Genomic DNA, 15,741 nt, shown 5'->3' on the forward strand with positions numbered 1-15,741 from the left:
TTGCCTGCACATTGATGGACCTCTGTCTTCCGTGTCTTGTTTATAAAAGGCCCTACGTTTCGACCTCAAGCATCAATATCGGCCAGAAATAGGTCGAATCAGAAACAAAAGCACATTTGCGCACCATGGCCGTCATCCAAAGAGTCGCTATTTTCGGTGTAAGACCGACTGTCTAGCGTTCAATATGACGGGAAACACCCCTACTGACCTCCCTACCGGCCTCTGGCAACTTTGGCACCCCGATCACAGCAGCCCTACAACGTGCGGGCTTCACAGTAACGATCATCACCAGGACCGAATCGAAAGCGACGTTTCATCCCGATATTCCAGTAATCAGAACGACTTACACCCTGGAGAACCTCACATCAGCCCTAGCAGGACAGGATGCAGCCGTCTGCGTGGTCGGTCCCGGCGGTATCGGGGCACAAACCACCATGATCAATGCGGCCGAGGCTGCGGGCGTGAAGCGCTTCATCCTGGATGATTTTGGCTGGGGTGGCAATCCCAAGTCTTTGCCTGAGTTCGCCGCCATTCATGCGCAACGTCGTGCGGGATGGGATCATGCGAAAGCGAAAGCAGAGAGGAATCCCAATTTTACATACACCGGAATCAGCATTGGGAATCCAATTGATTGGGTAAGTGATAGCAATTTATCTCATACTCTTGCCTCAGACTAATCAGCTCTCAAGGCCTTGAAACGCTTCCCCGCGATGGGCTTCGATATAAGGCACTGCTCGGCCGTCATCTACGACTCTGGCACCGAACGGTTCACCGGAACCACGCTCGAGGGTATCGGTCAGTCGGTAGTCGGCGTCTTGCAGCATCCAGACGAGACAGCCAACCGCTTTGTCAAGGCGCAGTCCATCATAACCTGTCAAAACGAGCTGTTGGAAGCGTTTCAATCTGTGACGGGGAAACAGTGGGAGGCACAACGAGCGTCCACGCAAACGCTCATGGGGAATGGGAAACGCAAATTCCAGGAGGGTGCTAGTGGTTGGATTCTGGACCTGGTGGTGGCACAATTGTTCGATGAGGGTCAATCTCGATGTCTTCTTGCTCGGTCGCGAGAGGAATCAGACGCGGATTTATTGGGAATTGCAGAGGAGAGTCCGGAGCAAGTGGCGGCCAAGGCTCTGGCTTAGCAGTAGTGTACTACGAGATTGAAATTCACCGGCCAGTATGATGTTGGCTTGAAAGCGCCATCACTACGTTTATTAGTTTAGGAGCCTGAATCAAGTCCTACGTTGAGCCGAGTCATGTTGGCGTTGCGACTGTTCCCACCAATATCACTGCTTACGCTGATATCGGAAGCTCTGGGAGATCAGCTAAGCATCATTTGTAAGGTTAACAATCGAGGATACTTTCCGAATGATGATGACTGTCTGTCTTGATCAATCACTGGCCAGCGCTTGTAGTTGCCAGTTGCCACGCAATGAGGTGGCTGTGCATAATACCCTAATTGCGCCCGGGCAAACATACGGGCACTTACGCAGCAAAAGATGATTAGCATTCTCTAGCACGAGCTCAGAAGTTGCGTTGCGATTTGATATTTGTCGGACACTGCCTGGTTGATAATCAAACATCAGAAGACACCAGAACCTGCCTTGAGGAAGAATATCTTTGCATAAATCACGACGTACTTGTCCTGCGTAGACAATCAAGTGTAGACCCCTTCTCCCAGAATACATTGCAAATCAGACATCAAACATGAATACTTTTCGATTAAACACGGACTACTTTCCGGTTTCCAGAATATCCTCTTCCTTTTGTTAGCATTTATTTGTCAAATCGTTTGTCTATGGAGTCCATGGGGGACTGTACAGTAGTGAACCCATATCAACCAGACCCCAATATTGCCGGAGCAGGCGTGTGTTTCCCAAAAGCGTTTTTGATAACAAATGTACTAACTGGACCAGGTAATCAGCGGCTTTATATTGACCGGGACATTGACCTTTGTCGCCTCGTATGCGGTTCTTTACCTCCGAAGACGCGGTCCGTCCCCTTCAGCGTCCACGATCCACGAGGAGCAATACGGGAAAAACAGAACATTCAACCATTCAGACAAATTTTGGATACGCGTCTTGACCGCTTTTGTGCTTCAGCTGAGTGACCAGCAACTGGTGACCGGACTCTTGCTGCTCGTGTGCGGCTATGCTCAGTACTGGCGATCGTCCGTCCACCACGGCGCCAACAACCTATGGACAGTGACCGATGTGGTCTGCTACTCCAGTTTCACACATGCAGCCACGCTGCTCTCCCTCCGTCCCTACTTCCAGCGCCATCGGAAGCTTGCTACGCTCCGTGTAGTCATCATGTATATCATTTACGGCTTGTGGCTGGTCGTCGCGGTGCGCATTCTATCGCCTAATAAACCGAAGGATTCGGAGAAATTGCCCTCCGTGGCCAGCAGATTCTGGCATGCAGCGACTGTGATTGAGGCCATTGGCATTATGTGGATATATCTGCTCACATATCTGCCCGTCTTTCTTTCCGAGCAGGCAATGGAGGTCAGAACCATCGTCAGCCGTGTCTCGCCCTCGGCGCAGGAGATCGTCTTTATCCGGGAATGGTTAGCTACGGTGAAGCCCTTGTCGCGCAGCGGTGCTTCGGACTCTATATGGCAGCGGTGTAACCCGTATGCCATAGCGAAGCGGTGTCTTTTCAACATTGCGGTAGCTTTCAGCGAAAGGTATGTGGAGATAGATTGCAGACTAACAAGATGCATACTATCCTTGATTGCGGAGGTTATCTTTCCATGGAGAATGGCGGGTGTCTGGCTGGCACTGTTGTGGGCTTTCAGCTTAGGTGCTCTGATTTACAGTCTGCTCCAGAACGGGCTCACATCATCCTGGGATTTTGGTCAGTTACTCCCCGTCTTCATGATCCTGCTGCCGATCGTCAGCTTGGTCACTTCTATAATTGGTGATGGGAGCGCTTAGGCGCATTCTGACGGGTTGCCTTGATGTTTTTTGGGTCCGAAGCTGGCTGATGGCAGAATGTGGACGCATATGATGAGCAGAAGTGAAGAGAGGGATGGATGTACAGCAACCCGTCTTATTTACTTTTCCTTCCTGTCCTGTGAAGATATATAGTAATCCTAATACAAGTGTATAATGGTCAAGGAGCGCTACGGACGTGGAGAGGAGGGATGACCCGGTCATTCCAGCCTCGACACTATCTCTACTGACGTAGTTAAATAGAACCTACGAGCCCCAAAGTAGAAGTGAGACTGTTGTTGATTCCTATGCCTCCTCAAGAATATGTACTATATCTGAGATAGCGGAAACGATAGGATCACCACTCTTGAATATCCATCGCATATGTTCAGATGTGCCCATAACTTGGATATAACCCTGCAAGAAAGTGCTACAAGCACTGGGAGTAGTACGAGTTGGAGGCCTTGCAAGTGCCCGAAGAGCAGCAAGTAGGGCCAGACCAGCCGATTCCACCGCACTGGCCCCACAAAGCAGAGCACTATCACAGTAAGAATACGCATAAAGCCACAGTCATGTGGAAGAAGACTTACACTGCCGGAGCCACCAGTAGGGGAGCTGCCCGAGGAAGTAGTAGACGAGCTGCCGCCGCTTCCGCCGGAAGAGGAACCCCCAGACGAGACGGTGATGGTCGAGGTACCGCTGCTTTCATATCCCTCGGTGGAGACGATCTGATAGTTATGTGTACCCAGGTTCATTCCTAGGCTAGCCCAGGCCTTGAAGTGATTCGCGGTGGTGACCGTGCCGCTGGACCGCTTGTTTTGACGGATAGACCAGTACTGGTTGAAGGTGGCCGTGCCGACGATCGAAGGCTGGTTGACCTGTTGGTGCTCATAGATGTCGTAGGTGGATCCGTCGCTGGTGACAGTGCCCTTATGCGTCATGCTCGAGCCAGGATTGTAGCTGCCATAGTTCTCGAGGATGTAGTATTCGACTAGGGGGCTGGTAGTCCATCCATACACGGAGAGGTAAGCATTCCCGGAAGGATTAAAGCTGCCAGAGAAGCTAATGTCACTAGTAGAGAGTTTAGTGCTTTCTTCGTATCTTTTTATAGTTCTCTGGCATTACCTACTGGTCACTGCCAGGATTCCAGCCCTTCCCACAGGTAAAGTCACCACCGTTCTGATTCGCCCAGGTCACACTATATTGGCCACCGGCGCCGTTGGTGTATTACACTGACCCGGCACCATTGGTCCAGAAGGAATAGTAGTAGCCGTTGTTAGTGCCTGTCTGGCTGGACGTGATGGTCTGACGTTCCGCTAAGTTGACGGACTTGTCACCCGGAGGAGCATATGCGCCGGCAATAGCGGCGAGTCCAAAGCTAAGCGAGGAAAAGGATATCATTTTGAGACTCAATTGTAGGCTCTAATGAATAAAGTGATGATTGTCAAAGTGCTCTTCCAGGAGGGGGACAGACCCTCCTTTTATGTTATCTTTCGGCTAAATTTATGTCTTTTCGAACAGAAACAACCTAGCTGAATGATCACACCACCCTAAGAGTAAGCTTTGCTTGGATGATCTTTGCTTCTCGGCAGTAATGCTTTCCCCAGGTTTGTCCCAGCGGCTAAAAGCTTAGCGGTTGCTTCCCCTCTGCTGCAGAATTACCCCAAGCTCGGCAATCAACAATCTTCACGGAATCAGGCCCGACGAGACGACACTTTTACCAACAGCCTAAAATGACGGTCTTCTGACAACCCAGATGGAAGGACCTAGAAGGACAGAAGGTCTCAATGCTCGTTACAAACTTACAATCTAGGACCGATGACGAGCAGTACCCAGCCTAAGGCTATTCCGGCCAGTTAGGAGTTAATGGATATCATTTTGATGGATCCACTCATCCCTCTAATCATTCCACTTTCCAAATTAGCCTAGAGAGTAGAGGGAAATTGCTTCTTGATGAGACATGTTGGCTTCAAGAAATGCCCAGCCTCGGCGGCCGAAGCTTAGTTCTTGCTAGTAACTACTCTCTGTTCGGTCCAGTATATTCCATTCAAAATGGTGATCATGATAATACATAATCTGCCAGAATTATTATTATCAATGTTACTATGAGTCTACTTATTTTGCCGAAAGTCTGAAGATAATTGCATCTAGTGGAGCATGACAGCCTGGGAAGGAGAGGGGCTGATAGTATGAATCACTTAAGCTTTGATTATTGTCTGTGATTAGTTGAGGATTATGACTACCTAGTACTGAGTCAATATTAATCAACTTTGATGGCCAGTGTCGGAAAGTGAAACCGACTATAAAAGCATTTCCGGTGCTGAATTTTTGCCGGACGTTTCATAAACCAACTAGTGGCATAAGACCGAGTCAGAAAACTCCAGCAGTTGGCCGGATATCGATAATAATAGCAGAAAGATAGCATTATTATTAACTAGGATGATTCGTACTTTCCCTCAATCTAAAGCTTTACTTTTCTATCTTTGATTTCCAGCATCTCGACTTCTAGACCCCGAAAAACAAGCACCCAACCCTGTATACAGTCTTTCACCAGGCTCGCCCCTTGGTGTCGCTTTGCCAGGTAGATAGGATATTGATGTTTCCAGATAGCCGTGCTTGCAAGTACTCCAGCCGGCCTTCGAATACGACGCTCCATGGCAGATGTCTACTTATTCCGCTCTGGTAGCGGATGGCTCTCTTCATCCTTCTGGCGGACAAAGAGGCGAAACAGGCCAAATGTCAGCGCATTGACGGCCGCATACGTAGCTTTAACCAGAACACGTTGGCCATTGCGGACTTCCTCCTCTTCGGTTTCCGTCGTGCCGTCCGCCGCCAAATAAACCGTGTGGTGTCTGGGCAGATACCGACCCGGATTGAACATATTCCACAAGAAAGAGTTGAGGAGCATGAGCGATGCCTCAAAGACATAGAAGAACCTGCTGTAAATGAACAAACACATATGGAGGGTATACCGTACAAGTCACTCTTGATCCAATCACGTATTGTCTGGAGTGTCAACAAGTCCTGAAAACTCTCTCTTGTCTTCACCCAGCAAGGAACTGGTGTTCCATCAACTCACCAGCTGTCTGTCTGTCATCCGGAAGCCAGGCAAGCGTGCGATCAACAAAGGACAAGAAGGCTTGTCACTCCTTCTCCCCTAACGTCATGAATGACTTTTTTATGACGGAAAGCTATTCCCATATAGTTCAAGCGAGGGGTGCCTCTTCCAGCGCCCTCTGCGTTATTTAGCACAGAGCTTTGGGCGATACTGCAGGCGAAGGGTCTCTGTGATATTATAAGGATTCAGGCATGCACGGATAATGTTGTCCGGAAGGAGAGCACGGATCATGAAGCAAGAATCAGCACAAGAGTTGAGTATCCTGAGTGCGCCCCAGAGCTAATGGAGACATGTTTAGCTATGGCATCCTTTGCATCTTTTAGTCCAAGTGGGCAAGGGAACTTTGATAGCAATCGGTTTATTACTCCGCGCAATAAACAATTGCAATAGAATATAATCGGTTTTACTGTTATATATGATATTCAGATTTTGTATAACATTATTTTATGACCTACTCAAATCCAGTAGAGCGGGACACGGAAGGTGCTTTCTGCTTGTAATGAAACATCGAGGAGCCCATCCTCACGGCGATGTCATGTTCCCACCCTCTTTCGCTCTTGATTGACGAACTGGATCAAAATACCCTTCTGTGGGTTGGTCGGGGTCCTGATGTGACTGTTGAGCTCTGCTCCCTGGATGTCGGCTTGGTTGATATGGGAGTCCTGTCAAATGTCAGTTAGATTGGCTCGGTGGGAGATACCAAGCACTGCAGCTCTCCAGCATGTCAGTAGTTAACAATGTAATCGGAGCGCCCAAGTGATTCCTGCATTGTGTCGAGAAATATGATATGAGGATAGATTTTGGCGCTAGCGCTAAAAAGAGTGATACAATAATATTATAAGCTTACGCGAGGAGCCATGGATGCTCAAGAAGTGGTTGTGTTGTCTAGCGTTCCTCTGGCAGCCATTTGAGCATTGACCTCATGAACTGGAGATACAGTCCTTTCTCTTGTCCAGAAAGTCGCTTCCCCAGACTCTCCAGAGAAACTGATGGTAAGGCTGCATCTTCATGTGCAATCCATGCACCTATATGCGCATTAGCAGCAGATCTGTGGTCAAGCCAATAATACTTCCAATTCCAAGGCATGGTGCTTACCGCTAGGCTTAAAACACTGCTCCGTTGTCTCACTGCGTTTGACAAATTCGCTCGGCGGTGGCCCCATCAAGGCGATCATCAGCACTAGATGCTTGAACGGGTCGTGGCACCCTGTTGGAAAGCGCAGAACCGTATGAGATTTCGCTATCACTAGTAAATTGCCTACCAATGATAAAGTTCGGAAGGTACAGTTCTTTCAAATCTATTGTCTGACTAGCTAGATTTTATACCGTCGGATGCAGGCATCTAGAGAGGGGTAAACTACTGATTGTCGGCCATTAAAGGAGTGTAATTGATCTAATTAAAATCGGGAAGGTCCATGCCATAGCCATAATTCAGGCCAGGGACTTGAGATAATAGATAGGCTATAGTCTAATAAGCTTGGCATAGGTATATATGATGGAGGGATATATTCACTATCTAGTAATTCACACGCCTTAAGATAATGGCTGTATAACTCAAAGAAGTAAGGGAAACAGATATAATTAACTATATATCATAGCTTTCACTCTAGGAATGTTGTGGGTCTGTTTAGCCAGAGACTGTACAGTAAAACCTCGTTATAACGAGTCTCGCTATAATGAGAACCTCGTTATAACAAGATAAATCTCTTGCTTTAATTAATTTTCCATATAAATAACAAGATCCCTCGCTATAGTAAGTCTTGTTAACTTTGCCTTCTCTCCCATACAAAATCTTGTTATATCAAGGGTTCTTATTAGCTAATATACCTCAGAGAAAGCCTATCTTAATGTCCTAGAAGGCTGCTTTATGAGCCTAAAAACACCTCTATCCAAATGCAATATAGAAAGAGCTTCATAAATAGTTTCAGGACACCTATAATTATACTCTTTCATCTAGTCTCATCTCTGATATCTTATCCCATAAATATAAATATCTTAATGCTGATTCCCTCCCTTCCCATAATGCAAAGCACTAACACTATGAGAACTAGCCAGAGCTAGAGAACACCTTATTTAAGTGGATGATACATGTAGAGGAACAAATACCTATCTCTATAGAGATTATTCAATAAAAGGCTTAGTCTTTTTAGGAGAAGATCTATCCAGAGAAAGAGATACTAGTATTTAGTAATGGATAGCTTCATAACTTCCAGATAAGGAGGTTAGTAAGATGGTATTAATAATATGGAGAGGAGGGAAGTATTCTAGCTCAGGCAGACTAAGAGATGTGTAAGGATCTACGTATCAGGGTAGATGGCCTGTTGACTAGGTAAGAATTGGTGATGATAATTAATGGAAGAGGATGGTAGAGAGTAGTAGATTATATGAAACAAAAACTAATCCTTATCCTTCTTAAATACCAGACAAGGGGAATACTATTTATCTTCACTGTCTATCCTAGATGCATTCAGTGATGATTCGAAAGCGGCTTAAGGTGTGAAAACAGGAGGTTGAAAATAATTAGGAAGCAAGGGGTGGCTGCATAATTAAGTGGCTGGGCTGCAGCTAAGCCTTTATAATTATACCCCTCCAGTTATAATAACTGTCCTCAGTCAGAGTTGTATAACTTCAAATTTTCCTAAAGAAGTAAATAATATCACGATAGTTAATGCAACATAATGTTATTAATAGAGATAACTGATCATAGGGCAGGTGTAACACTTCTATTATGTTAGCTTTGTGTGTTTTAAAATTTATTATGTTCTTTGTTGTTATATACTGTGGTGTGGTAGTAAATAATATTATTATAGGCAACAACCACAGTATATTCATCTTAATCATGTCTTTATTTATATTTTCTCTTCTTTTACCTTTATATATTAATACTTCTCTTTCACATTGCAGTGTTTTCTTTAGTGTCATGATTACTTTTCATTTATTAATACCCAATATTTAAGTTCTCCTAATCCTCATGATATCTTGTTCATTTCTGCTATATTTTACTTCCTCTTTGTGTTTCTTGCTATCATGTAGCGGGCAGGGCCTGCTGGGTGCTCGGGCTGTTCAATCAAATCGTACAGCCCTCGCGAAGTCACATCCAAACTGGACACCAGCTGCAGGTCACATGACCTCATACTAATCAATGTAACAATCTACCCAGTCACATGACCACAAGAACCATTCACACACTCCTTTTTATGTTTGGCCGCCGCGGCCCTAGCTAGATTTCTCCCTTAGTGATTTCTTACCATCCAAACCTAGGTCATAGGTTGAACTGGCTTCTAGCCCATGACATTAGAAATCGCTCAGCACCTCTAGACAAACCAGATGAACTAGATGAACCAGATGAACCAGATGAACCAGATGAACCAGACGAACCAGACAAACTAGACGAACTAGATGAACCAGACAAATAAACTAGACAGGCGATATGGACGGCATAAGCTATAATAACATGTTATTACAGATGTTAACATCCCCTAAAGGACCTAGCAAAGAACGACAGTCACAGTAGAATAATATGTAGATGAATCTCATGGCCTAAATAGCCTAGCAGCTACAGAACATCACTAATTAAATAGCTTAACTTAAAGAATGGTAAATAACCACCACTATAGCAGTACCTACTCCCTAGATAACCCCACTGGCTACCTTAGTAGAAGACCTAATGAAAAGACCTAAGCCTATACTACCTGATGTGGAGACATACAATAGCTCTAATAAGGCTGTGTACTAGACCTTTTATACTAAGCTATAGGTAAAGCTATTACTTAACTAAGCTGTAATTAGTTCCTTCCATAGGTGCTTATAGTATATATTTAGCAGACTTAAAGGAAATACTACTGCAGCCTTAGCCCCCTAGATGGATTAGTACAGAAATAATCTAAATATAACTTAAGTAATGCTAAATAGCTTATATAACTAACTTAATCTTATGTTCCTTGACCAGGGCAGAAGTAAGAAGGCCCTATAAGAATTATAAACCCTATACTAAGGTAGTCGCCTATTTAATAAGCTGTTAGCAGACCTGAACTAACTACTAATAGAAGCTAGAGGCTATTCTTAGTCTAATAAAGTAAAGAAGAACTATCTAGATAGTGCTCTAAGCTATAAGGTAGAGGGAGCACTTACTAGTATTAAGAAGGAAGAGACCTTTGTAGACTACTACCACTAAGTATAATAAGTAGCTAACTAAGTAGAAGCCCTATATGTAAGGGGAACTAGCTACTCTAATTAGCATGGAAGGAATATATAGACTACTAATTATAGTTGTATTACCTATATTCCTATGCCCTAGGCAAACCCTACCTTAGCTATAATAAACCCTAATAATACTATGGACTGGGAGCCTTCCTCTATAATCTTAGCTTGCTAGCAGCGTCGCGCTAAATGAGTTAATGAAAATAAGTTATCCTATTATTATAGTGAAGGAAGATGCTTACACTATAGGGTATTAGACTATATAATTAAGGGCTGCTAGTACCTAGGAGCTATTCCCTTATAGAGTAAAGAGCTAAAGCCACTGTGTACCTCTTAAGCTATTAGACCCCTACTTAAGGATAATAAAGTAAGTAAGTTAGAAAACTAGTTACTCCTATGAAAAGACTCTTACAGGGGCTAGTTAAATAGTTAATGTAGCTAAAGAGCTGGTATTACCTATACCCTAAGGAAGAATATGTACTTACTAGTTATAGATAGTTCTAATAAGCTATTAGATTTAATGCTCCTGAATTCATTATGTTAGGTATTATTAATAAGGAATATAATTATAGAATCCTTCCTAATATTAGATGCACATCTTATGTAGTTATAGCTGAACACTTTGCCTAGAAGCTATAACTAGAGTAGATTAAGATTAAACTAATTCATCTAGAGAACTACACTAGCACTATAGGAAGTATTATTTTAATAATCACCTAATTCTCCCTAGATGTTAGTGGTAACTACCAACACCTAGTCTATGCCTATGTAGTACCTGAGCTAGGTGAAGACACTGATTTAATCTTGGGAATTCTATGGATGAGGGATTAGAGAATAGTAGTAGAGGCTAAGGGACCCTAGCTAAGGCTTATAGATAGGTTTATAGTAGAGAGTATAAAGAATAAGCTAAAACTAGCAGTAAGATAGATTAGCACTTAGGGATTTACTATTTATAACTAATAGCAGAGAAAGGACAGGACTATATAGATCTTCACTACTAGTATTAAGGATATTAAGAAGGCCTTGTGGGTTAAGAAGCATACTAACCTAGCTATAAAGCTACCAGTGCATTACTATAAGTTCCTAGAAGTATTTGATAGGGGGAAGGCTAATAAACTACTATCACACCATCCTAGAGTTAATTATTGAATTAAACTAGTCAAGGATGAGAAAGGGAAACTAATAGAACCACTATAGGGACTGCTCTATAGCATGTTATATAGGGGACTCCTAGTACTATAGAAGATGTTAATAGAACTACTAGAGAAAGGCTTTATTTATATTAGTAGCTCTACTGCTATAGCACCAGTGCTGTTTACCTGTAAGCCTAGAGGGGGACTATGATTTTATATTAACTACCACACTCTAAATATAGTTATAAAGAAGGACTAGTACCTACTTCCCCTAATTAATAAGACCCTGGAATATATCTTAAAAGTAAGGTAGTTCACTAAGCTAGATATAATCACTGCCTTTCATAAGATCTGTATAGCCCTGGGAGATAAGTAGTTAACAGCTTTCTATATATAATTCAGCCTATTTAAATAGCTTGTTACCCCTTTTAGTATGGTAAATATACTAAGCACCTTCTAATAGTATATAAATTAGACCCTTCAGGACTTCTTAGATAAGTTTATGTCCGTGTATATTAATAATATGTTAATTTTTACTAATAGATTATTAACTAAGCACTAGTAGCATATCCGCCAAGTACTAGAGCATTTAAAGAATATAGGGCTGTAACTTGATATTAATAAGTATAAGTTTGAAGTGAAGAGCATAAAATACCTTAGTTTTATTATTAAAGCTGGTAAGGGAGTATAGATAGATCTAGATAAGGTAAAAGCTATATTAGAATGGTAAGCCCCTAAATCAGCTTACAGTGTGCAATCATTCCTTAGCTTTGCAAACTTCTATTAATAGTTTATATAGAACTTCTTAGAGATAGTATAACTATTAATAGCTCTAACCCATAAGGGAGCCCCCTTTATGTGGGGAGATAAGTAGGCAAGGGCCTTTAAATTATTAAAGAAGATATTTACTACAGCCCTAATTCTCATGTAGTTTGACCCAGATAGGAAGACAGTTATTAAGACAGATGCATCTAACTAGGCGACAGGGGCCACCATGTTATAATATAATAATAATAGTATACTAAGGCTGGTTACCTATATCTCTAGAAAGAATACACTAGTAGAGTGCAACTATAAGATCCATGATAAGGAGCTACTAGCTATTATTAATACTCTTAGGGAATGGGAATTAAAACTGATTAGTTTACTATAATTTAAGCTTATTATAGACTACTGCAACCTTAAGTACTTTAAGACTATCTAAAGGCTTAATAAATAATAAATGCACTAGTCACAGACACTAAGTAGATTTAACTATAAGATACACTACCAGCCTAGGAAACTAGCTACTTACCCTAATACTCTATTACAAAGGGAATAGGACATGCTATAAGATATAGATAATAATAGGCTTAAGGCCTGTGACTGCTGCCTAGTACCTCTAAAGGTTGTTACTAGCTAAATATGTATATAGGTGTTTCACACCCATAAAGTAGTATCTAGCCTGGATATAAGTTCTTTAAATAAATGTAGTAATTAATATAATAATTAGGCCTATTATATAATTATATTAGCTATATGCACTAATAAGACACCCCTATAACTAGAAGAATACTAGAGAGAGGCCTAGCTAGATGATGCTAGTTTGAACAAAATATAATAGGCTATAGAGGAAGGGGCAACACAGTTCCCTAGTAAGTTATGTATATAGGTGTTAATTACTGAATGCTTAATATCACTGGATGGTTACCTACTATACTAAAGCTGTAAATAGGTCCCTAACTTAGAGCTGCTATAGATGAGAATCTTATAAGGGACCTATGACTCAGTGCTAACCAGCCACCCTAAAAAGAATACACTATATATAATGATCACCCAGAACTTCTACTAGCCAGAGCTCTCTGTAGATATCTAATAGTTTATGCAGAACTGTGATAAGTGTAGTGCTAACCATATATAGCATGAATAATATTAGGGACTGTTAAAGCTATTGCTAATTCCAGACTGTAAGTAGTGTAAGATTGCTATTAATTTTATTATAAAGTTACCTACCTCTAATAGCTGCGAGGACATCATGGTAATTAGTGATAGGCTTAGAAAGGGTGTGATCTTAGTGTCCTATAAGTAAATAGACTCTGAGATAGTAGCATAGCTATTAATTAATTAGTTTATTAGATACCATAGCATCCCTAGTGTGATCATATTAGACTGCAGTCTATAGTTTATTAGCTAATTCTGGGAATACTTCTGCAAGTAGCTAGGCATTAAATAATAGCTCTTAATAGCCTTTTATCTGCAGATGGATGAGCAGATTAAATAAATAAACACTATGCTAGAAGCCTACCTATAGAACTTCTATAACTACACCTAGACTAACTAGAAGCTATTATTACTAATAGCCTAGCTTACTATTAATAGCTAAGATGCTATAAGCATAGGAGTTAGTCTATTCTTCCTAGATCATAGATATAATATTAAACCATTAGAAGTTGAACTACTAGATTAGGAAGCTGCTACTGTAAATGTAGCCTGCTTACTAAAGGAGAGGGCTAAAGCAATCATAATAAAGATAAGGGAAGCTACTAATATAGCCTAGTTAGAGCTTACTACTGCCTAACAGTATTAAGAAGAATATTTAAACTATTCTTGCTTAGCAGCCCTGCGCTATACTGTCAATTCTAAAGTATAGTTAGACCTATGGAATGTTTAGATAGATTACCTGAGCCAGAAGCTTAACGTGCAGTATGTGAAGTTCATAGTGGTAGAGGCTATTAGGTCACATGCTTACCAACTAAACACACCACTAGGTATATATAATATATTTCATGTCAGCCTCCTGTGTCCTACTGTAAATAACCTATTCCTAAGCTAGTTAAATAATAATTACTAGCCGCCCCCTAAGCTAGTTAATGGCGAGGCTGAATATGCAGTTAAAGAGATCTTAGAGGAATGTGAGAGGCGCATTAGGCAAGGCCACCGCACAGAGTACTTAGTTAAATGGATAGGCTATGAACGCCCTATATAGGAGCCTGCTATTAACCTTGCTAACACAGCAGCACTTAACACCTAGGAGAGCCGCCACCCTAGAGGGGAAAAGGGGGGGTAGTGTAGTAGGCAGGGCCTGCTAGGTGCTTAGGCTGTTTAATTAAATTATACAGCCCTCGCGAAGTCATATCTAAACTAGACACTAGCTGCAGGTCACGTGACCTCATACTAATCAATGTAACAATCTGCCCGGTCATGTGACTGCAAGAACCATTCACACACTCCTTTTTATGTTTGGCCGCCGCGGCCCTAGCTAGATTTCTCCCTTAGCGATTTCTTACCGTCCAAACCTAGGTCATAGGTTGAACCGGCTTCTAGCCCGTGACATATCAAGTTTCATCATAGCTAATACTATTATTTGTAGGAAGTATTAGTGCATGTATTGCCTTCACACTGCATTGAAGAACTTTAACCCCTAAGGGGGTCTTCCTTTCAAAGTTAATTACAAGCTTATGGACAGCACTTCTATAAAGTATATCCAGTGTAACACCTGCTATTCTCTCTATGAACCTGTATGTTATGTTAGTCCCATATATTATTTTGGTGTTAACAGCTGTTTCTTAGGCCGCGCCTAGTATGGCTAGGAATGCCCTTAACCTGTCTGCTATTATTAAATAGTATACTAGGTTCTTCAATCCCCAGTATACCTGGGACCCAAGCCTTTTTAAGGACTTTTTAGTTGCCCTTCTTAGGCTTATTAATGCTTTTAAAAATATTAAGCAGAACTACTATTAGTTATATAGCATTATAGGAAAGAAAAAGGAATAGCATATAAGTTTCTAGGTTAATTCATTACTATAGCACTGTCTCAATGCTAATATTCTTACAGAGTAATAAGTATAATAAGTTCCTTAAAGGTCATCACACTGAAATAGCTTATATTTAGTACCTAAATACTGGGGCTACTGCTAATGATTAGGCTATATATTATTTAGCTAAAGCTCTTCAACTTATGCCTGGTGATACTAGGTATATGGCTTAGGCTACCTCCCTTCTCTTCTTTATAGAGGAGATTAAGGTAATTAGCATCTATTTCTATAGTAATAAAATGGTGGTTACTGGCTAGACTTACTTAGCTAATATTAATTAGTCTTTTCCTTTAGTGCTTGAGGATATTTAAGTTAGTGTTATATTCTATATTTATCTATTATACTTAGCCTTAGCTAAGCCTTCCCAGTGCCTTTATATTAGTTAATAGTAGTAATTCTTTTCTTATATTTCTATATTGCTTCTTGTGCATTAATTATATCATTAGTATAGACCTATTAGTTATATTCTAAGGGCCAGTCCTTCTATTTAACTAAATAGTACTATTTATTTCTGATAATGTAGTTATCCTTAACCTCTTTAACTTCCTATTTATTATCATC

The 15,741-nt window shown here is 41.6% G+C and overlaps 4 protein-coding genes across 4 annotated transcripts; 2 read left to right on the plus strand and 2 right to left on the minus strand.

Moving 5' to 3' along the window:
- Positions 1-32: 32 nt before the first annotated feature.
- Positions 33-1,369, plus strand: P174DRAFT_445800 (uncharacterized protein). Its single transcript, XM_024828420.1, has 2 exons — positions 33-635; positions 690-1,369. Exons 1-2 carry the CDS (start codon positions 435-437, stop codon positions 1,140-1,142), a joined length of 654 nt encoding a protein of 217 aa, XP_024677779.1. The 5' UTR covers positions 33-434; the 3' UTR covers positions 1,143-1,369.
- A 338-nt stretch (positions 1,370-1,707) lies between these two features.
- Positions 1,708-2,939, plus strand: P174DRAFT_464340 (uncharacterized protein; the record flags this gene model as incomplete). Its single annotated transcript, XM_024830379.1, has 3 exons — positions 1,708-1,743; positions 1,845-1,867; positions 1,925-2,939. The coding sequence occupies 3 exons, from the start codon at positions 1,708-1,710 to the stop codon at positions 2,937-2,939; spliced, it is 1,074 nt and encodes a 357-aa protein (XP_024677780.1).
- Positions 2,940-3,054: 115 nt separating this feature from the next.
- P174DRAFT_464341 (glycoside hydrolase family 11 protein) lies at positions 3,055-5,726 on the minus strand (the record flags this gene model as incomplete). Its single annotated transcript, XM_024830380.1, has 5 exons — positions 3,055-3,076; positions 3,342-4,007; positions 4,066-4,134; positions 4,174-4,314; positions 5,710-5,726. The coding sequence occupies 5 exons, from the start codon at positions 5,724-5,726 to the stop codon at positions 3,055-3,057; spliced, it is 915 nt and encodes a 304-aa protein (XP_024677781.1).
- Positions 5,727-6,939: 1,213 nt separating this feature from the next.
- P174DRAFT_470137 (uncharacterized protein) lies at positions 6,940-7,319 on the minus strand (the record flags this gene model as incomplete). The annotated part of the gene is made up of 2 exons (XM_024830582.1): positions 7,150-7,319; positions 6,940-7,079 (listed from the first exon to the last, which is right to left on the minus strand). The coding sequence occupies exons 1-2, from the start codon at positions 7,226-7,228 to the stop codon at positions 6,940-6,942; spliced, it is 219 nt and encodes a 72-aa protein (XP_024677782.1). The 5' UTR covers positions 7,229-7,319.
- Between the last annotated feature and the right edge of the window lie 8,422 nt (positions 7,320-15,741).

This window comes from Aspergillus novofumigatus (assembly GCF_002847465.1).
Source record: "Aspergillus novofumigatus IBT 16806 chromosome Unknown P174scaffold_10, whole genome shotgun sequence".
NCBI classification, from domain to species: Eukaryota; Fungi; Ascomycota; class Eurotiomycetes; order Eurotiales; family Aspergillaceae; genus Aspergillus; species Aspergillus novofumigatus.